At 40.7% G+C, this 22,839-nt stretch overlaps 1 protein-coding gene across 1 annotated transcript in view; it reads left to right on the top strand.

Annotated features, from left to right (window-relative positions):
- ARFGEF2 (ADP ribosylation factor guanine nucleotide exchange factor 2) overlaps window positions 1–22,839 on the top strand; it is a 2,483,667-nt gene that overhangs the window by 2,326,838 nt on the left and 133,990 nt on the right. The window contains exon 35 of the mRNA XM_044089932.1: window positions 18,540–18,679. Coding sequence (XP_043945867.1) covers window positions 18,540–18,679 — 140 coding nt within the window. The remainder of the gene's footprint in view (window positions 1–18,539; window positions 18,680–22,839) is intronic.

The raw sequence follows: 22,839 nt of genomic DNA, 5'->3' as shown, positions 1-22,839 counted from the left end.
ATTCTTGATAGGTATGGAAAAAAAACTGTATACTTCTGCAAAATTTATTTTCAAATTTTTAAATTGTCAGTCTTGTATGTTAAAGTTTGTTCTGAAAATTGGCAAACTCACAGTGGATAAACAAGTGGAACCAAGGAACTGTAGAAAAACAACCACTTGAAGGTGGTGTCCAGTGGATCCACTATTTTGTTCTTGTTGCTGTGCTGCTTTTCGCAAATTGTAATTGTTGCTGCTGTGGATTTTGGCTTTGCATTAAAGCATTTTTACTGAGGGCACCTGGTATCTTGTGTTACTGGACACCGCCTTCAAGTGGTTGTTTGTCCTGAAAATTGTGAACGTATGAGGAATCTAAAGAAAAGTAGCTCACAGGGACAAATGGTATCCAGCCCAAACAACGAAGTAAAAAGAGAAACCCCAAACTGGAGACCAAAGCACAACTAAAATCATTTTTAACACATGAAATAAAACAGACACACGGTAAACACTTTCATGGCATAAATGTGGCATTTCATCAGACCAAAAATACCAAACAAGCAAACCATATAGTTAAAATAATAAAAATCACATGATAAATCAACCTATCAACAGTCACTTTAACTCATCATGTCAGTGAGTGCTGTCCATTCATAAAATCATGGCTTGTATGAGGTAAAGCACTCGTACAATACATTCCCGTGAACAGGTAGATAAATAGTATAAAAAAATCAATCAGTTTTCAATATGGAGAGCTTGTTTGATATTCTTGGGTCTGATGAAGTGCCACATTTATGGTGTGAAAATGCTTACTGTTCATCTGATGTTCTTCATTCCACATTGCTGCAGTCCTAACTATTGGGTAGTCCGCTGTCCAGTCGGCCCGAATACCAAAGTATATGGCTGACGTCGGTCAGGGCGCATTAGACTGACGTCAGAACGTCAGGGTACTAATGCGCATGACCGACATCATATCCCCAGTCTTTTTTGCTGCATGGTCCGATGCAGAAGCAATTTTGCGAGTGCAGGTTGGCGTTCTGAAAGTTTCTGAAGCCAGAGTTTCAGACCGAATCAAAGTTGGCTAAGTACCCGTTGGGAATATTTTGGTTTTTTCTTGCCCCAGTATTTAACCGGATGTCAGAAAAAGTGAATAACTGTATTTCTTGTGGGAAACAGATACCTCATAGGGATTACCATACTTTGTGTATACCTTGTTTAGGGCCTGAGCACGACGTTGTTGGATGCCGCTCTTGTGCTAGATTTAACAAACGCACTATTAAGAGAAGGTTAGACTGTGCCAGGTTAGTGTTTGGGAAGCGTTGTAATTATAAAATGTCGCCGGATGTTATGACACCGGCTTCGGCTAAAAAGCGCAAGGACAAAACAGCAAACCCTAGAGTGGAGGAACCGCCAGTCCCAGACGTCGGTTCTTTAGAGGGCTCAGTGGAGCCGGAGGTTTTGCCAGGTGTTTCTTTGGAGTCTCAGGGAGAGACTTTACTGTTACAGGATGTATCCTCTCAGGAAGTAGGCCAGGCTGAGGGGCTTCTCAGGTGGCTGTTCTTCCCTCTCTTCCTAAGGTGGTCAGAGCCTCCCCTTCTGTTTCCAAGGCTTCTTTGAGGGGCAGGCCGAGTTTTGCTACAGTGGGGGTTTCTCCTAGTACTTCAGGGTCTTTGCCTAAGAAACATATGCTTAAAATGGCAGAGGATTTGATTACTATGATAAGGGGTTCTATGCCCCCTCCTGATAAGAGGCCTAGGGTGGAATCTGAGTTTGAGAGTTTTGAGCAATGCTCGGAGGCTTCTGAGTCTTCGGCTGAAGACTTGCAGGAGTACCCTCCTTATTCTGATTCTGATGTGGATGATTCTACTCCTTCAGCTTCCCCTCCTGAGGATTTTTCATTTTCAGAGACTCTGCATTCCATGAGGGAGCATTTTAAATGGGAAGGTCAAGATTTCTCTGATTCCAGGAAAAGGCTTAGGGAATTCTTGTTTTACCCCAGCACAGGCCTTTGGCTATACCTCCTGTTTTGAATGTGGTGGAAGATGTTTTTGCAGAGGCTTCCCTGAATCCGGATTCTTTGCCTCCTGCCCCAGTTAAGCCGGATAGGTATTATAGGGTGCCTGAAGCTCATAAGTATCTTTTTAAGAGTCTTAGGGCAGACCCAGAAACTGTCTCTCAGGGGCCTAAAGGTGTGAAGGCCTCAGTTGTTAAAAATCCTGTCCCTCCTGATAAAGAGGCAAGGGCTTTGGATAGATGGGGAAAGAAAGTTTATACTTCTTCCACTTTAGCCATGAGGGCGTTGAATTGTCAGTTTCACATGTTAAAATATCAGAATTATCTTCTTTCACAGTTGAAATCTAAGGTGGATGCTCTGGCGGAAGGTATTGAGTGTAAAGAGTTGCAGGATTTAGTTCATGTGTCTGAACAAGTGGGTAAACATTCCTTGCAATGTGGTTTTGATGCTGTGCAGGCCTCCTCCAGGGTGGCTGCCACTGGTTCTGTTCTTCGTAGGCACGCCTGGTTGAGAGATCAGAACTTAGCTGAGCATGTTAAGACAAGGATTTTGGATGCTCCTTTACAGTCTGATGTGTTGTTTGGTTCGCCTGTGGAAGCAGTTTTAAAGAAGATGGAAGACAAGGCTAAGTCTATGCAAACTGTTAAGGATTTTTGCAGGTGCAGCCTCCAAGTTTAGTAGAAATTGGCCTGCTAAGGGATGGACTTATCCTGCTTATGATTCCCAGTCTAGGGGTAGGTCTAGACGTGGTAGGGGCAGAGCTCAAGGTGCTTTTAGGCCTAGGACAGGAGTTCACCTGCTCAGACTTCTGGTGAGGGCAGGGGTCAGTCCTTTCGTAAGCAGACCCAATGACCTGCCTTTTCAGCTGCCAGTACCTTCTAGCCTGGCGGCACCTCTAGGAGGAAGACTGTCTCTTTTCAAAGAAAATTGGGATTTAATTACCCAAGACAAATGGGTTCTGGATATCATTCACCACGGTTACAGGTTTTATTTCCATACCTTGCCTCCTTTCAAAGGCATGCCAGACATTCCTCCTCTACAAAGACAAGAGGCTCACAAGCAAATTTTTCAGTTACTCCAAATAGGGGCCATTCAGCCGGTTCCTGTGCCAGAAAGGGGCCTAGGATTTTATTCTCGCCTGTTCCTAGTACGAAGAAGGGGAACACGTGGAGACCAATTTTGGATTTATCTATCCTCAACACTTATCTGGACATTCCCAAGTTCAAAATGTTGGCGTTACAACAGCTTTTACCTCTGCTGGGCAAGGATCACTGGATGGTAACTTTAGATCTCAAGGAAGCTTACCTTCATGTGCCTATAAGACTAAGTTGCAGAAAGTATCTGCGTTTTCGAGCTGGAAATTCTCATTATCAGTTCTCTGCATTGCCCTTTGGCTTATCTACTGCCCAGAGTATTCACAAAGGTTCTGGCTCCAGTGATAGCTTACTTCAGGCTAAAAGGAATTCAAATCTATCCTTACTTGGACGATTGCCTGATACTGGCTCAAGAAAAGGAAGACCTTCTACAGCATTTGGAATATGTCATAGCAGTGCTAAGATGCCTAGGGTATTCTGTGAGCGAAATAAAGTCCAGTCTAGTACCCTCTCAAGACATGTGCTTTCTGGGCGTGAGACTGAATACAGCAGCCCAGATGGCCTTTTAACCCCGGACAAACAAAAGAATCTTTCCAGTTACTTCCATCAACTATCTCTTCAGTCCGGGCTGACTGCAAGGACAGTCCTTCAAGCCTTAGGGTTCATGGCATCTTGTATTCTGGTGCTTCCCAATGCCAAACTGCATATGAGGAAGCTACAATGGTATCTCAAAAATGTATGGACACAGCACTGCCAGGATTTGGACACTGTCATTCAAATAATACCTTGCATTCAGAAGGAATTTTTGTGGTGGGCTCAGGAATGTCACCTAAACAAGGGACTCTCTGTGACCCGGCCAGAGGCGAGTCAATTTCTGATGACAGATGCCTCAGACATTGCTTGGGGAGCTCATCTAAATGGAAAATGGATACAAGACAAGTGGCCTGCCAGACTACAGCATCTACATATCAACATGAAGGAGATGTTAGCAGTCCAGTTTGCATTAATGGCTTTCAAGGAGTTACTTCTTCCAGGGCAGGTGTTGATTCTAACAGACAACACAACTGTCATGTGGTATATCAACAAACAAGGGGGAACACATTCTTACCCATTGTGCAGGTAAGCAATGATTTTATGGGAGACTGCGCTAAGCTTGCAACTAACTCTTCAGGCAAGGTTTCTGCCGGGAGCACAGAACTCCTTAGCAGATGTGTTAAGCAGACAAATCATGGATCCCCACGAGTGGAAACTGGATCTTCATGTATTTCAAAAGTTGACAGTGTCCTGGGGAACTCCAGACATAGATCTGTTCGCTTCTCCACTAAACCACCAGCTGCCAAAGTTTTGCACAGAGGTTTCATCACACAGCTTGGAAAGTGGATGCTCTTTCTTTCAGTTGGAAAAATCTTCATGTGTATGCGTTTCCACCTCTGCCTCTTCTTCCAAAGGTGCTTCTAAAAGTCAGACAAGACAAGCCAAGGATGATTTTAATAGCTCCAGATTGGCCTCGGCAGCACTGGTACCCATTACTGAGGAGTCTGGTAAAGAAGCCTCCATGGCCTTTACCCTTGATTCCACATCTGTTGTCTCAGAAGGACGGTCGTCTGCTCAATGTCAAGCTTCACTCTCTTCATCTAACAGCCTGGCATATTCTGTTTTGAAAGACAGCAGGTCTCAACTTCCTCAACAAGTTTTAAATGTGATTATGGAAGCCAGAAGACCTAGTACAAGGAAAGTGTACGCAGAAAAATGGAAGAGATTTTTATTTTGGACTGCAGCAAAGAATTTGGAGATTTGAGTCTAATTTGAGTGTGGCTCTTCAATATCTTACTGAGTTATTGGACAAAGGTTTGTCTTTCTCTTCCATTAAGATTCATGCTGCAGCCATTTCAGCTCACTATGATTGTGACCCACCATTGTTTTCACATCCTTTGTTCAAGCAATTTCTTAGAGGGCAAAGAATATAAGACCCCCACGAGCTCCTACTCCTGCTTGGGATCTCAATTTTGTGTTGGAGAAACTTACTCTACAACCTTTTGAGCCTGCAGCTACTGCTGAACTGAAATACTTGTCATGGAAGACTGCTTTTTGTTGGCCATTACTTCTGCAAGAAGGGTTTCTGAGTTACAGGCCCTTATGGCGGTTGAGCCTTTTTGATTTTTCATAAGGATAGGGTATCATTACGTACTAATCCTTCCTTTATGCCTAAAGTGGTTTCTAGTGTGGCTTTAAACCAAACTATTCATTTGCCTACTTTTATGCAGATCCCCAAAATAAAGGGGAAAAGATTTTGCACACTTTAGATGTACACAGGCAATTGCGTTATTATTTGAGCAGGACTAAGGATTTTAGGCAGTCTCAGCAGTTGTTTGTTTCTTTTGCTTTGAGTTCTCAGGGCAAGCCTGTGTCAAAACAAACTATTTCTAGGTGGATTGTGTTTTGCATTGCATTTTGTTATTCCCATCATGGCAAGGAGATTCCAGCTGGGATTAGGCCTCATTCCACTAGGGCTACTGCCACTTCAACAGTTTTTTTAAGGGGGGTGGCAACTAAGGATATTTTGGAGGCAGCTACTTGGAGTTCAGTGCATACTTTCTCTAAGCATTACCACCTTCCTCTCTACTCTAAGTCTAGGGCTGGTTTTGCCACAGCTATTTTGCAAGGCATGTTATCAGCTCCTGCTTCCTTATGATTTGCCAGCCTCCCTTACCTCTGCTTTGGGATTCTACCCAATAGTTAGGACTGCAGCAATGTGGAATGAAGAACATAGTACAGTTTTGTACCTACCATAAATGTAGATGTTCGAGGATCCACATTGCTGCAGTCCAATTTACCCTCCCTCCTTCCCTCTGTGTTTAGGGGTGGTTGTGTAGGTGAGGTTATATTCTGCTAATTTTGTATATTTTGTATATATATATATTTTGGTGCAGATATGTTGGGAGTTTTTGGTTTTTGGCCTTATCTTTTCAGGGTCTTCTGACATCTGGGGCAAGAAAAGACTGAGGATATGACGTCGGTCATGCGCATTAGTACCCTGACGTTCTGACGTCAGTCTAATGCGCCCTGACCGACGTCAGCCATATACTTTGGTATTCGGGCCGACTGGACAGCGGACTACCCAATAGTTAGGACTGCAGCAATGTGGATCCTCGAACATCTACATTTATGGTAGGTACAAAACTGTACTTTTCATTTCATGTATTAAAATGATTTTAGCCATGCTTTGGCCTAAAGTATGGGAATGTTTTATCTGCAGTTTATTCTTTTGAGGAAAATATACTTTAAATAACATTTCTTCTATTGTACAGATCACTGCTCATTGTTTGCAATGTGTGTATGACTCTATTGATACTTCTTCCAGGGCAATGACCACTGGTACTGTTTTAAAGAGGTTTGCATGGCTACATTCTCATAACCTCCCAGATGGTGTTAAAAATGAGATTTTAAATACTCCCTTAGATAGGGACTTAGTGTTTTCCCCCTCTGCTGCAGAGGTAGTCAAAAAGTGTGATGAAAGCAGATCCAGGGGATCACTAAGATTTTTCAGCCCTCCTTTTCCAAATTGCGCAAGTTATTTTCCATCTCCTTATCCAATTTTGGCAAAAAACAGATGAAACATTCTCAGTAAAATTCAGGAAAATAGACATTTAAGAAGAAATGGCAAGTGGGTTCCAGAAAAGAAAAATCAGTCTTGACCCTCCCAAGACCTAATATTTCTTCATAAACAATTTTCAAACAGATTCAGATTGCACCAAAAGAAATCTTCCTTGGTGCCATCTTACAAGTTAACCTTTCTGGATGCCTTCTAGGCACTATCGTCATGATGGCTTACCTCCCTCCTGAGAAAGTCTCTTTTTACCATCTCCATTTCTGGAGTCTGGCTCACTGGTCCATTTGCAACAGAAGAGATTTCCTCAGAATTCTAGGTTACATGATATTAACTAACCTTATGGTTTCTTTTCCTGGACTTCACAAAAGAAAGTTTCTGTAGTTCCTCAAATCTGTATGGCACCAGTACCAGTACCCACTATGCTTTCCTGTTCCAGTCTTAAACTTCATCAGAAAAGAAGTCCTCTCAGGCGGCAACTATGTTCAAATTCAGGTTTTCTTCCTCCTTTTCCCATTGCAAGTCAGTCTGTCACCACCGATGCATCACATTTTTTACTGGGGATCAGTTTCTAAAGGAATCCAGATTCAAGGCTTTTGGGTTATCCACTACATGTAAATCTTAAAGAAATTATCAGGGCAGTAAAAGCCTTGAACCAGCTATGGACTCCAGTAGCTCTGTTAGTAATAACAGAGAATGCCACAGTTTTGTGGTACATAAGTAGGAATGAACCAGATCTTACCTTTTGTGCAGACTAGCCATGATTACCTGGGATCCCTTCAGGCAGTGTACATCCTGTCAAAACAGAGTACAATTGCAGATTCTCTAAGCAGATCCAGGACAGACCCTTACAAATAGATGTTACATCTGGATGTCTTCAAGGAGATTATCCACCTGTGTGAAACTCCACAAGTATATGTGTTTGCCTGCAGTTACAGAAATTTTCTACCAGGACTCTCTGCAATCAGACCTAGAAAACAGATACATTTCTTTCCCATGGATGGGAATGTTCCTTTATGCCTGCCTTCTTCTGATAACCAGACTCTAAAGACAGAGACTTTCCAAAGATCATTTTGGTCCAATCAACATTCCTTTTCCATTCTCATGCATCTGGCAGGTGGTAATTACCAAAACCTTCCTCAGAGAGTGAATCTACTGTTTTATTCCAGCCTTCAGTGCTTTCACCTGATGTTACGGATGATACTTTTTTATCCCTTTTATGTACGTCTTTATAGAGGGCATGAAACAGGTATTAAAGGAGGATAGAAAACATGATGTAATATATTTAGCTAAATGGAAAACATTTCTAATTGATGCCAGAATACAGACCAGGACCCATTCCAGACAGGGGCGCCAGTTGTTCTGCAGCATCTGTGCAAATTGATCAAATCTGGCCTTTCTTACACTTTTACCAAGATTTATCTCTATCTGCTCTTAGATCCCCCCTCTGTCCTTCGTTGCAAGTCAAGCTGTTTCTGAAGGGGGATTTACATATTAGACCACTCCATCCTGGGGTCTTAGTTTGCTTTTCCAATACAAAATTGTTTCCATTTACACTTGCAGCCAGTTCTTCCCTCAAGTGTCTTACTTGGAAGACCGTTTCACTTATTACTTTGACTTCAACAAATCAAGAATCTGATTTGGAAGCCCTTGTATCTTCTCAGCTCTTTTTGGATTGTCATAAAGATAGTGTGACTTTAGGAACTAATTCTCTATTCATGCCTAAGGTTGTTTCTGAATTTACTTAAGTCCATCTATTAATCTCCCTTGTATCTACACAGACAGCTCAGATGTTATTTGGACAAGGCAAAAGATTTCAGATTGTCATACCAACTCTTTATTTCTTTTGAAGGCAAGCAAAAAAAGGCATCCAGTTTCCAAGCAAATCATATCCATTTTTCTTTCTCAGGCTATTCAGTTCTGCTATTTTGACCATGGAAAAGCTCCCTCATAATGTCAAGGCACTCTCCACTAGAACTGTGGTTACTTCCGGGTCATTTTGAAAAGGGGTTGACTAGAGCTGTTCTGGTGGTAGTAAATTGGTCATCTGTGCACACTTTCACTAACTGCTACAAAATTGAACCCATATCTTGAACCTGATCAGGATTTGCTAGATATTTTCTACAGGATCTTCTGGATTCTGGTCCTGCTTCCTCCACCCTTTTTTGTTTAAGCTGTGGTAATTGTTTCATAAAGCTTTGTGCTACTGCTACAGTGATCTGATGATGAGCTAAGTACGGTTGTATAAACAGACTTGCTATAATAGTAGATGTTCAAATAGACCCCTGTTACAGTACAAACACCCTCCCTCCATCCCCTTTCTTTTTATTTGCTCTTTACCCCTGGCATGGATGGGATCCCAGTGTCTGTTGTCCCCTTGTTTTCTGGCATAACATCATTTGATATACCAGGACATGGTATTAATAAAGCATGTGTCTGCCCAAAGATTTAATCAAAACATCACGGCTAACTTTCAGGAATCCTTGCAGACATGGATAGGTAAAGATTTTTCCCTATTGCAAGAATAAAATGTATTGATGTGCTAAACACGCGTCTTTCCAAAGATTTAATCAAAACATCACAGCTAACTTTCAGGAATCCTTGCAGACCTCCTAGATTTTGTCCCGTCGCAGAAATAAAAAGCATTGATGTATGTTATTCTCTTGCTAGCGTCTACTGATATCTGTAATTGCAAGTGCCATTAGTTCATCGCAGCACATTACTGGGTATAGTCTAGATTCTTACCTGTACATTCATTTACCTAGAGCGTGGGTTAGCTGCAAGTGACCTAGCCTTTGCAGTTACCAAGACCGAGGTCACTTAATCACAGCTCCCATCTAGCTGCCTAGCCCTCCACCGCCCATGCCACCCATATTATTCTTAGTATCAGTGTAACCAACAGCTGTCCACTTTACTGGCGGCCAAATAATAATAGCAGCAGCCCTACCTTCTCTACCAGCAGACTTCCCTGCACAAATTACAATACCTTGTACAAAGAAGATAAACACTCAGTAGCAAAGAATTATCTCAAGTAGGCTAACTGATTGTTTTCCAAAGGGAATCACAATCACAGCAAACAGGGTTCTGACCACTCCATCTACCCTTGCAATGCTCGGGCTCACTCCGGTCCCCTTCCCTATCCCCATTCCCATCCACCTCCACTATCCCTAGATTTAAAGTTAACTAAGCCTTTCTACTGCCCACAACAACCAATAGGAACACTTCTCAATAGAAATACCACCCCCTGCCTAGTCAATTCCTCTTCCCCTAGTTAAAACAAGACTTATCAGTCAAATGCAGTTACCACCATCTGACTATACTCTGCAACTTAGACCTCTCTAATACTACCAAACTTTCCTCTGAATCAATAAACAAAAGAATACTAAAGTCTTACCACATAAAGAACAGAATACCACAACCTATTTCAATATGCTACACTTACACACACAGCTACTATTATTATCCTGTCATTAACTGCCTACCTTACTTCCTGCCGCACTAGCTTACAACATTTAACATACTTCAGGACAACCCCTGTCTCTAACCAACAAAAATTTAAATAATTCAGCATTATCACATCCTCATCTATCTTTAACATTACACCTATCCAACAAGCCCACTTTACTATACTTCCAGATCACACTACTACAAAATACAAGTTCCTAACAGAAACCTTAAAATCAATACTATATATAGTATAAAAACTAACTCTCGGTGTTGACATTAATCCTAACCCTGGCCCAAACCACCAAAAGTACACCTCCCCACCCACCAAAATACCCACTCTCAAAACCTAATAGGACATAGAAAACCTGGAGACCTCCTACTGTTAAACATCAACATTAGAAGTATAACAAATAAAATCCATGAACTGCATGCTATCCTTTCTCTGGATGTATCTGACAATGCTTTTATAACCAAAACATGGCTAAAACCTACTATCACTGATAATGAAATATTACCCCCAGGCTACAACATACTACGAGTTGACTGACCTAAGAAAAAAAGGAGGAGGTATCACCATCCTGTATAAAAATTATCTCACCCTAGAAACCACAGATGATCACCCCAACTTTAACAATGCAGAAGTTATTTTTAGCAAACTAAAAATTAATGCCAAGAAGCATGTAAACATAATAGGCATCTGTATACCACCCGGAGACAGCATCCCCACATTAGAAAGTATACTATACTAGACTACAGATACACTTCCTCTGGAAACAATAATCATAGGCCACTCCAATATTGACTGGTCAATATGTAATTCTTAAAATCTCACCATTCATATCAATCTTCACAGTTTTACCCAGCTTATCTAAATGGCCACCAGGATTGATAAGACAAATAACAATCTATTCGAGACTGGATATTAACAAATACTCCTACCCTCATCCATCACACAGGCTGTCTTCCGGACAGCCTTAGTGATCGCCTCACCACATTTCTACTCAGGCAAAGAACATACCCTACAAAGCACACCATCCATCAACAAATAAGGAATAAAAGTAACTTTAACCCCAATACTTTTTCATCCACCCTCAAACACTGTAATTGGACACCTGTCAAACAACTTCCTCTAGATGACGCAGTCATTTTCTTTAACCATACCTTCCTAAATATCCTGACTACACTAGCACCTCCCAGATCCATAAGAATCAAATCTAACTCTGCCCCATGGCTAAGCAAAGAAACCAGGACACTACTAAAAGTAAGGAACAAATCCTGGGATCAATGCCTAAAAACAAAAACACAGTCCGATAGGCAAGCCTACCAAGAACTCAGAAATAAAGTAAGACAAATCAAGCTAGATAAAATTTACTACTGACACTAAATCCAGACTAAACACCAAAACAATTCAACTAAATTCTGGTGTACCATTAATAAAATTCTCCTACCAGATAAAGCCACTACCCCTCCTCCAACCAGCACCAATCCAGATAACAAAGCAACTGAATTCAGTAAATACTTCAAGGCTTTTACCGCCCTCCCAACTTGTTACTTCCCTACCACCACTTCAGCCGTCCCAATACTTCAGAGCAAAAACACCATTACAGCCAGTATCAGTCAGTTTGATTAAGAAACTATTAAAAAAAATAAAACCTACAGCCCAAGCCACAGATAACCTACCAACAGATTTTCTTAGACTTGCTGCAGATGTAATTGCATACCCTGTATGTATCATTGTTAGCCAATCCATTTCTGAACAACAGGTCCCTGATATTTGGAAGATCTCACACATTATCCCTTTACATAAAGGAGGAAACTCATGAGAACTGTCTAACTATCGACCAATAGCCATTTTATTCCCTCTGTCCAAAATTCTGGAGAAATTCATAGATAAGCAACTAATAAACTCTCTACAAATAAATAGCCTTCTATCACCCAACATGGCTTCCGCCTCTTCCACAGTACCACCACAGCCCTCATGTCCTTCACAAATACTTTTAACTATTACAGACAACTTTGTGTCGTCTAACTTTCTGGACCTGTCAAAGGCCTTTGGCATGGTCTCCTGTAACAAACTAATTACTGCTCTCTCAGAACTAAATCTAAGCCAATCTACCCTTGTTTAGTTTAATGATTGTCTAAGTAACCGCCAACAAGCTGCACTTTGGCAACAAAACCTCTCGCCTCTTCTGCCTGTTACATTCGGTGTCCCACAAGGCTCCATACTAGGCCCACTGCTTTTCTCTGTATTTACAATCTACACATCTCAGCACCACAAGCATCTGTAATACATTATGCAGACAATTCCACTCTTATTTGTACTGCCCCCACCATTCTTCTTCTTTTTGGCTTTGTCCTGGTTAGGGGTCACTACAGCGGATCGCCTGTCTGCTCATGATTGGCAGATCGAACAGGAGAACCTCTTGCTGTGAGGCGGCAACGCTAACTGCTGCACCACCAGGGCTCCTCAGCAGATGAACAATGGCTAACCAATAGCCAACTAATTCTAAATGCAAACAAAACAAAACTCATGCTTTTCTATCCTGCAAGACCACCTATCACTCTCCCCCTTCTAGCATTATATCTAGGAACAAAACAGACATCAGACCCACTACCCATACCAAACTACTGGGGGGGGGGGGTAACAGTTTACAGTAATGTGAGGTTTGACATTCGTATTTCACAAATCATCAAAAAAAGTACACAAAAAACTAGGTCTACTCCACAGAAATAAGCAGTACCTCAAAAAAAACCCACAAAAGCTACTATTGCCGAGTCCCACCTCATTGCAACTCTCCTGTACATCTCACCTATTCTCACCAATCTCTGAAAATCTGACTTATTCAAATTAGACACCTACTACAACAAAATTTACCACGGACTCTCCATGTAGATCACATCACGTACAGCCCTTAAGCAATTCAGATGGCTTGAACTCCGACAGGTCCTACTCTACAACCAGCTAAAATAGTCCACAAACTTCTCTGTCAACCACAGAAAACTCCTTCCCTTCAAAACCTATTACAGCCATACTCAGGCATTAGGACCCTTCTTTCCAGCAACAAACCCATACTAAATGTAACCAAATTCAGTAATACTGCTGGAGACACTCTCTTCTCAAACTATATAGCAAAAACCTGGAATACCTTTCCACATAACGTAACCTACATTACTAATGTATCTCATTTTAAAAAAAAAATGCTAAAAGCTCACTTAATGAACATATGGCTATGTTCATGCTCCACCCCAGGCTAATCCCTAGTCTCTTCTACAACTTTTTCTCACCAGTATGTTTATTACTTACCTCTCTACACCTCTGTATATACTTGTAACATCCTATTCTACTTTATCTTGGAATGCTTCTCATAATCTACTAACTTGCTTTAGTCTTCAATGAAGACCTTCAGATCATACACTGTACCCTGTTTAGAGCATATATTGAACGTGTAGTGTCCTGAAGGAATTACTTATTCAATGAATTTGTGTACTCTCCAGCATTACAATGTATGTTACAGAGTGCTAGCATTGTACTCTGTGTCTTTTAACTGGCATATATGTCTATAGTCTAACTGCCCTTTTGTAATTTAATGTACACATACAGTGGAAATAAGTGTAGACACCCCGCTTAAAATGGCAGATTTGTGTGATATAAAAAAATGAGACCACAATAAATCACTTCAAAACTTTTCCCCACCTTTAATGTGACCTATAACCTGTACAATTCAATTGAAAAACAAACAAATCTGTTAGGGGGAAAAATATAAAAATGTACAATAAGCTGGTTGCAAAAGTGTGCAGACCCTTAAACTAATACATTGTTGAAGCAACTTTTGATTTAATTGCAGCATTCAGTCTACTTGTGTACACACCTGCCATCAATTAGAGACTGTGATTAACCCCAAATGTTCAGCTGTCCTAATGGGATTTTCCTGACATTTACTCATTTGCCTGCTACAGCAAAAGCCATGGTTCGCAGAGAGCTTAGAAAGCATCAAAGGGATCTCATTGTTGAAAGGTATCAGTCAGGAGAAGGGTGCAAAAAAATTTCCACAGCATTGGATATACCATGGAACACATTGAAGACAGTCATGAAAAAGTGGAGAAAATATGAGACAACAGTGATGTTGCAAAGAACTGGACGTCCCTCCAAAATTGATGAAAAGACAAGATGAAAAGTGGTCAGGGAGGCTGCCAAGAGACCTACATTAACACTGAAGGACCTGCAGGAATTTTTGGCAAGTACTGGTTGTGTACTATATGTGACGACAATCTCCCGTATTCTCCATATGTCTGGGCTATGGGGTAGGGTTGCAAGACAGACGCCTTTTCTTACACATTCCGTATTCCTTGGTATCAAATGCTCATGTTAGCTGGCAGTGCATTCAGTGCTTAGAGCAGCTTAAAACCCTGCAGGATTTGTTTTCTCAAAGTTATATCTCTTTCCCTCTTCCCAAATATTTAGTTTGCTGTATGTGCAGAGCTGTAAGGTTTTATGGTTGACATAAAGTTGTGCTGCATTGAAAATTCAGCATGTCTTCTTGTATGCTGTTGTATGCTGCTAAGTTGTTTTTTTTTTTTTGCAGCCAGTGCATAGGTGTTTGATGACCCAGAAAATGCAGGGAGATGTATATGTAAACTTTAACTAGATTTTGGCTCTAGCTATACACTGCATCTTGAAGACATTAGGTGGCAGAAGTAACTTTTTTTTTTCCATTTCTTTTTGTCATAATTATGCTGTTATCATGTAAAGTGGGCTTTCTTCTAAACTGTATATATTTTTTTACTTTAATTATTCCAGTGGGTCTATATTTATTAAGGTTAATAAACTGGTATTTATGTTTACTGTATGCTGTGCAACTGTCCAATTATTTCCTCATTCCATGTCGTCCAGCCCCACCTTCTGATAAGTATTGGAGAGGGAAAAAGTTCTGTAGTGGGTTGGCATAGTTTTTGTAGTCTGCAGCAGATTTTATTGTAAAGTAACCAGAATGTAGCACATTTGGTCACTCCGACAGACAAATAATAAATTAAATAAATAAATGCAGCTATGTTCAAGTGAAAGGTAACAAAAGTAAGATGGAACATGGTAAGATTATTTGTAAGGTACATAGTGCTTATCATACAGTGTAATGAAACCGATGAAAACTAGTAAGTCATTGTCTACCGGTGGATTTTAGGGAGAAAACTGTTGATGTGTGAATTTGATAATTCCACAGAAGAGCACTTCATTTTGCTTTCTGTAAAAACCTCTCAGCTGCCCTTGATGTTGCTTCATAGGTTTGCAATACCTCTTATAATGGTTTTGAATTTCTGATAAAATAACTTAGAATTGCAGTCAGTTAATAATGCCTGACAGAGTTTCATTCCTCTTGTTGTTCAGAAAATGCATGCTAATACAAAACCTATTGTATTAATTTTTTTTATAGTGAATTAGAGACGCATTTAAAAACTGTCCCTGATATGCTCCTTTGTCTTCCCAGTATTTTTGGATTTGTCCAGATATATTAGTCAAAGATGTTAAGAGGTATGCTGCTGTCTGTTCAATAGTGCTAAGTGTTTTTACCAACTTTCAAAGTTGATAAAACAGTTCACTCTTCTGTAGTAGGTTTCTCTCAAAAGGTGATCAGTCAATCTATTGATAGAAAATGTTTTATCAGTTTTGCATCAGTTTAATTACACTGTTTGCCAAGCAGGGAAGTGAATGGACAATTACCCAGCACACAGTAAACAAATTCCAGTTTATTAAGCTTAATAAATTTACATCCACTAAATAAACTGAAGTAAAAACTACACATTGTAGAATAAGAAAACTTTCTTTACAAGTTGATGGCATAATTGTAACAAAAAATGGTAGCAAAAAATCCTTTGCACTTTATCTTTAATGTGATATAATTTGCTTTGTTTTTATAAGTAGTTGTAATTCACATGTAAGCAAAAAAATGTGAACTGTATTTGGAGTAGGTAATTGTATTTTAATTGCTGTTACAACTATGTTTGTTTGTCACATAAACTGTTCACATTGCATGTGTTTGTAATTATAAAAAGTATATTGCATGAATATTTTTTGTAGCTGTACTGTGCATAACTAAATAATGTAATCACGGTCAGTCAAAGCATTCCCTGATGTTTTCTTTAATTTTTTTTTAAGGAATGTACCTTTACTAAATAACAAACCAGCTAGCACTGAAGGAAGGGCTTGACAACAACACTCAAGTTGAAAGCAGACTTTATTAAGACTTCATCAGATAAAGCAAGTACAGTGGTGCTGCTTGTTAAGTTCTAAACCTCATGTTGGTCAACCAATAAGAAAATTACATTGTCATTCAAAAAATTAAAATATGTATACCCAATAGTAAAATACTTAATAATTATATGATTCATAAAAATGTTAAAATATTTGTTTAGTAAAACGTGTTACATAAAATATCTCAGTGAATTCAACTTTATATATTAAAAAATAAATAAAATCTAGGTGCAATCCTTTCAGCCAAAATTTAAGCAAGAAAAAAACTCCATCTAGTAACATACAGCTATAATTGCATTTGTACTACTTTATAGCTTTGCAGCTCTCTGTTTTAACACTGGGACAGTGGAAATGTTCTCAATCAGTCCTGGAGGCTTGTTTGCCTCAAGTACAATCTGCAGATGTAATTCCTTGAATTCTATGGTCGTTTCCCAAAGGCCACCCCTACCATCCTTGGGTATGCATTCAAGGACAAAAAAGCAGTATGTAGCTTGGTTACATTCCAGAGTGCTTATCAATAAGTGCATTATTGATATTTGTATTACGTATGTCGTAGTAGTGTTCATAAACTCTCCTCTTAAGTGTCCCCTCAGTCTTACCTACATAGAACGCCCTACATGGTTTGCACTGAGCTAAATTTACCACTCCTAAGGTGTTGGTAGTTGGAATAAACCTTACCTTCTACCAACCTATTACGACTGTTGTTGTGTTTCGGCTTTTCCTGGTTAGGGGTCGCCACAGCGGAACTCCGGTCCGCTAATGATTGGCAGTAGATTTTCACGAACGTTGAGGTGCCAGCTCGACATTCAACCTTCAACGAAGGCACACCCATTTACGCATATCTTTTGAACGCCCACCCAACCGTTGGGGAGGACATGCAGACTCCACACAGAAGGCACTCCCCGCACTCCAGCCAAGAATCGAACTACAAACTTATTACGACTACTAATCAATATTTTTTCTTTGTTAGAAATATACTGGCACTGTTGACATCTCATCTGAAAAATAGTTCTAATTGAATGGGACAAATTCACAAGGTTGACTGACATCAGTAAACTGCATAAGAAGACAGTGGACATAATTTTCTGGAAAGGACACAATATGAAAAATATTTTGGAAAATCAAAGTTTGGCTAAGGGGAAGGAAGGACATGATTAAAAAGAAAGGCACTTTTAAGTGTGGTGCATGTCAACAGTTCAAGGAATTGTATTGGCAGATTGTACTTGAGGCAAACAAGCCTCCAGGACTGAATAACATTTCCATTGTCCCACTGTTAAAACAGAGAGCTGCAAAGCTATAAAGTAGTGCAAATGCAGTTACATCTGTATGACACTAGATGGAGATTTTTTCTTATCATAGGTTCATAGGTTCATAGGTTGGTACTAGGCTATCAGCTCAGCCCCTATATACATACAAGCCTAACATAACAATTCCTATTTCTTCCCACATTATTTACTTTCCTGGACCCCTGTGTAGCAGGTAGGCGACTGGTGATCCCTGGAGTGAATGAGGTCAGAAGGCACTTGCTTGATATGTATGGGGCAATCCATTCCAGAGTCTGGGAGCTCTGGGTCAGAAACTATCCCTCCAGCATGTTTCTTAAATTTTGGCTGAAAGGATTTCACCTACACGTTATTAATATTTTTAATATATAAAGTTGAACCCACTGAGACATTTTATGTAACACTTTTTATTGAACAAGTTTTTAACATCATTTTTATGGATCGTATTATTATTACTAAGGTTTTTAAAGCATTTTACTTTAGGGACATATATTTTAATGTTTTGAATGACAATGTAATTTTCTTATTGGTTGACAAAAATGAGGTTTAGTACTTAACAAGTACTTGCTTTATCTGATGAAGTCTGTTTTTAACTGACGAAAACACTGTGTGGATTATTCCTGCGTTTAAGTTCCTGAATTTGCTTAATAAAGTATGCTTTCAACTTGAGTGTTGTTGTCAAGAGTTCCTTCAGTGCTAGCTGGATTGTTATTCGGTTCTTGCAGTTTGTGAGCACTTGCCCTGATATACTTTTTTGAATGTACATTTACTGCAAAATTTTTTGTAAAGATTTTATAAACAAGTCAGTCTTAAGAAACTATATGCAGAAATTAAAAAGAAAGTGCTGTACTGAATATATATTTTTGTGCATTTTCAGAAATATCAGACTGTAAGCTGTTTGCTGGGCTTCTTATTAAATGTGTTGTGCAGCTTGAATTGATACAGACAATCGACAACATAGTTTTTTATCCAGCAACTAGCAAGAAGGAGGATGCGGAGAATATGGCTGCTGCCCAGGTAATTCATTTTTTACATTAAGCTTTGTTAGCAAGTTAATCTCACTAGACTTTCAAATGCCTTGATTGAGGGGCATCAGAGATGCTGCTTGTTAAAGTTTGTGGGTACTTTGTTTTTTCCAAAGGGGGTGACTGTGCACTTTTTGGCATTTAGCTTGAGGCCATGGTTTTGACACCAGGTATCTGTCTCAGTGAGACCCTTTTGGAGGATGTCTGTGTCAGCCAGAGAAGAGAGTCAGTTATAGCCCCTAGTTTGCAGTCGTCTGCGAACTTGGTCAGCCATAGTCCTCCTGTGCTTGCCTGTACCTTTGAGAAGTATATGCCGAACAGAAGGGGTCCTCGGACTAAGCCCTGGGGGATGCCACTTGTAACCGGTTTAGAGTCAGACCTAGCTCCCTCAACTCGTACCATGTGGGTTCTGTCTGTGAGCCATTTGACAACCCATCTCGTGACATAGGGGTTTATGTTCAGGCTGGTGAGCTTGTCTATAATACCTGAGTGCGGAATGGTGATGAATGCCTTTGCGAGGTGTAGGTAGGCTGTGTGAACCACCTTTCCCTCATCTATAGCCTTGGTAACTGTCTCAAAGAAGTCCACCAGGTTTAGGAGGCATGATCTGCTCTTAAAGCCAAACTGGATAGGGTCCAGTGTTTGGAGGTTTCCAGTGTATCTGTTAGAGATCCATGATGATGCGCTCCATAGCTTTGCAGACCAAGATAGTCAGGCTTTAGATAGTTCCCGGGGTCCATTATGGCTCCACCTTTGTGGAGCGGAATAACCGTTGCTGTGCGCCACTCTGTGGGCACATAGCCTGGGGAGAGGCTGAGTTTAAACAGTGTGTTTAGGTGAGGGGTTAGTTCATCTTTGAGCTCGTGTAGGACGCAGCCTGGGACACCATCGGTCCCATTGGTGTTGTGTTTTTGACTTTGGAGAGGGCTGATTTAACCTGAGAGTCTGTGATTTCAGGGGCACTACATTCTTCTGGTATAGTTATGGGCCCTTTTGGGGGTGAGAGGGGGTGAAGTTTGCACTGAACCTGTCTGCCAGGATGTTGGCTATATCGGTTGGTTCAGTGTATTTTGTGCCATTCTGCACTAACTCCGAGCAGATCTGAGAATTGCCACTTAGATTCTTGACATAACTAAAGAATGCCTTGTGGTTATCTTTGGAGTCCATGGCAATTTTTCTTTCGAAGCTAGCCTTGGATGATTTTATGAGGGAACGTAGTTTCTTGCTGATACTGATCAGGGATGTCTTCCCTTCTTGGGATTTTACTCTTTTCTGTACTAGTTTCCTCCTCCTATTGTATAGCTTGTTTATGGCAGGGGTCCACTAGACTGGTTTCCTTTTCTTGGAGCAATGAGTCTTGGTTTTCTTTGGGATAGCATGATCCATGTATTTTTGTAGGTACCCGTAGAGTGCATTAGTAAAGGAATTTGCAGCTTGGACAGCATTATCCTTTAGCATGGGGGCTTTGAAAACTACCCACCTCAGTCCTAAGTAACGTGAAGTTTGCTTTTGAAACATTTTTCATGGTGGTTTCTTTGACTGGGGGTGGTAGCAGAATGTAGATATCCAGAGTGATTAGTTTATGGTCAGATCTAACCAGCGAGGGGTTGACCTCTGGTGTGGAAGACCGGTCGCCCATGTTGGTGATGACCAGGTCCAATATGTTGTCACCTCTGTTGGGGGTGTTGACCAGTTGGTCCAGGGTGTTTGAGTTTAAAAATTCTAGGAAATGTTGGGCAAGGGAGTTTGTACTTGAGTAGTTCTCCCAGTTAATGTTTGGGTAATTGAAATCACCCAATATCAGGGTGTTTGGTAGGACCTTTATGTTTCCCAGTGTTTCCAGGAATGCGGAGTAGGGGTCCGGGTACTTGGTGGGTGATCTGTAGCAAGCTATAATTTGAATAGCAGTTTTGCCCATTGTTAGTTGCATGTGGATGATCTCTGAAGCATCGTGCTGTGCCACTAACCTGGAAGTGTGGGTATCCTTGATGAATATGGATACTCCCCCGCCTTTTGTATTTTGGTCCGGGTTTTGTGGCTGAAATGTATGGTATGAGTTGTAGCCTGGTAGTGCTGGGATGCTCTTTGGAGCCTTAAACCAGGTTTCTGTTACTGCACATATATCTATTTTCTCCATACTGAGGAGTGCCTCGAGTGTGTGCATTTGGAGGTTTAGACTTCTGGCATTGAGTAGCATTGCCCTCAGTTTTTTGTTACTTGTGCTGTTTACAGCGATGGGTTTGTCCTTTTAAGCCTTGCCTAAAAAAGGCACTATGGGGGTGGCAAGAGCTTTGGCCAGTGTTTGAAAGCCTAAGGGTGACAGGTGCAAGCCGTCTCTAGCAAAGCAGCATGGCTTGTCAAACATGTCATCCCAGGCTGACAGACACTGGATCCCCTTTGAATGACACCAGAAGCTTAGCCAATTGTGGAAATTGATAATTTTTTTCTCTATACCGTGGTATCATTTTTGATGAGGGCAGGATGCTACTCAGGGTCGCTGGGATACGTGATCAGAGAGCTCCTCCATGTCTTTTTAAATGTAGTCCAGGGAGGTATGGCTCAGGTCATTCACACCAACATGGACAATGGCAGAGTCATATTTGTACTTGTTCTGGAGTGACCCGAGTGCTTGTGTTATGTGGTGGATCGTGGCACCTGACAGGCAGCTAACAGTAACCTTTTCTTTGTTCAGCCTAGTGTGTTGGGTATGTTATTTTGCCTTAAGGGCTGTGATTGTGTGGCACACTGGTTTTGTGAAGTATGTGTTTCATGGTTTGTGTTGGGGGGTGGAGGTTGCTTGGATGTCTGCTTTGGAGGTTTCTGTTGCTTTTGCAGATTTTTATTTAGAGCCTCTGAGTATGTATTTGTGTATTTGTTTGCTTTTTGTCGGTGCTGGTTTCATAGGTCTATGTGAGACTGGTGGTGTGATGCAAGTAATTCCCTTCTCCTCTTGACTGCCTGGTCCAGTCTTGGGTTGAGAGAGCTTAGCCTCCAGTTTGGCTGTGTAATTGCATCTCTCGCATGTATTAGTGTTTGGTGGAAGGAGCAGAGGGTTGTCTGTGTACATGAGGCAATTGTAACATTGCCTCAAAATGCCCAGATTCACTAGGTGGACTGGAGAGTACATTTGAAACTGCCTTTTGGACATGCCTGGGTAGGTACAGTGAACTGTTTTACTGATTGCTGGTAAGGTCGAATAGAGAGCCTTGTCCTTCTCTACAGTATAGTGGGGTCTAGTGCTAAGGTTTATTAGTGCTTGCTATGAGTTTTGAGCAAGTGCCGGGATGAGAAGTGAATGGTTTGAGTGCTTAAGTTGAAAGTTTGTTTAGTTCCAAGGGAAAAATTGAAGAGTAGACTTTGTGGAGCCAGGAATAGTTATACCCTAGCTAACCGGCGCTGCCCGGCGTGCAAAACCGCTCAAATTGTGGTTTTATAGCAGGGAAATGAAAGAGATCGAAATTAGCCCAAAATGGCCAATAAACTACTAATTTCTGGGCTGAAACCACTCCTCCAGGGACAGATAGGCTGCTCAAAGCTCTCTCTCTCTCTCACAGTGAACAGAGAAACTTCCTTCTATCCAAGTTAAGGTATGGGCAAACACATAAACTTGTAACACAGCCCTGAATTCAGCACTAACCTGAAAACTGGACTATACTGGCTTAGAAAGGTGGGAAAACAAGTATTTTTTTTTTTCAGAAAATAAAGCAGATACAATAAAAAAAAAACACTTTAAATGCACAGAAATGGCTATCACACTTGAGTATGTAGCCTACAACAGTTAAACAGGGAATTTAAACACAAAAACAACTTTGTTAACGTGCAGGCAGTAAAATAAGTACAATATGTAGCTGAAACAAGCTTTTTAAATCACAGAAACTCTAGAAAATCTGCGTTTTAGATGGAATTAGCTAAAGGCGGCAAGAAAATGCAGAAAAATGATACTTAATCACTGCAAAGTCTCTCTTTTGTCTCTCTGCTGCTGTAGAACTCTGCAGGGCACCAGGCAGGAGCTTGCTGAGCTATATACTAGCGCAAAAAACCTTGCAAATGCGGGTTTTATAGCAGGAAAATGAAAGAGATAGAAATTAGCCCAAAATGGCCAATAAACTTCTAATTTCTGGGCTGAAACCACTCCTCCAGGGACAGATAAGC

Source organism: Protopterus annectens, chromosome 12.part0, assembly GCF_019279795.1.
Source record: "Protopterus annectens isolate FY-2018-M chromosome 12.part0, PAN1.0, whole genome shotgun sequence".
In the NCBI taxonomy this organism is placed as follows: domain Eukaryota; kingdom Metazoa; phylum Chordata; order Ceratodontiformes; family Protopteridae; genus Protopterus; species Protopterus annectens.
This window is presented reverse-complemented; position numbering and strand designations above follow the sequence as displayed.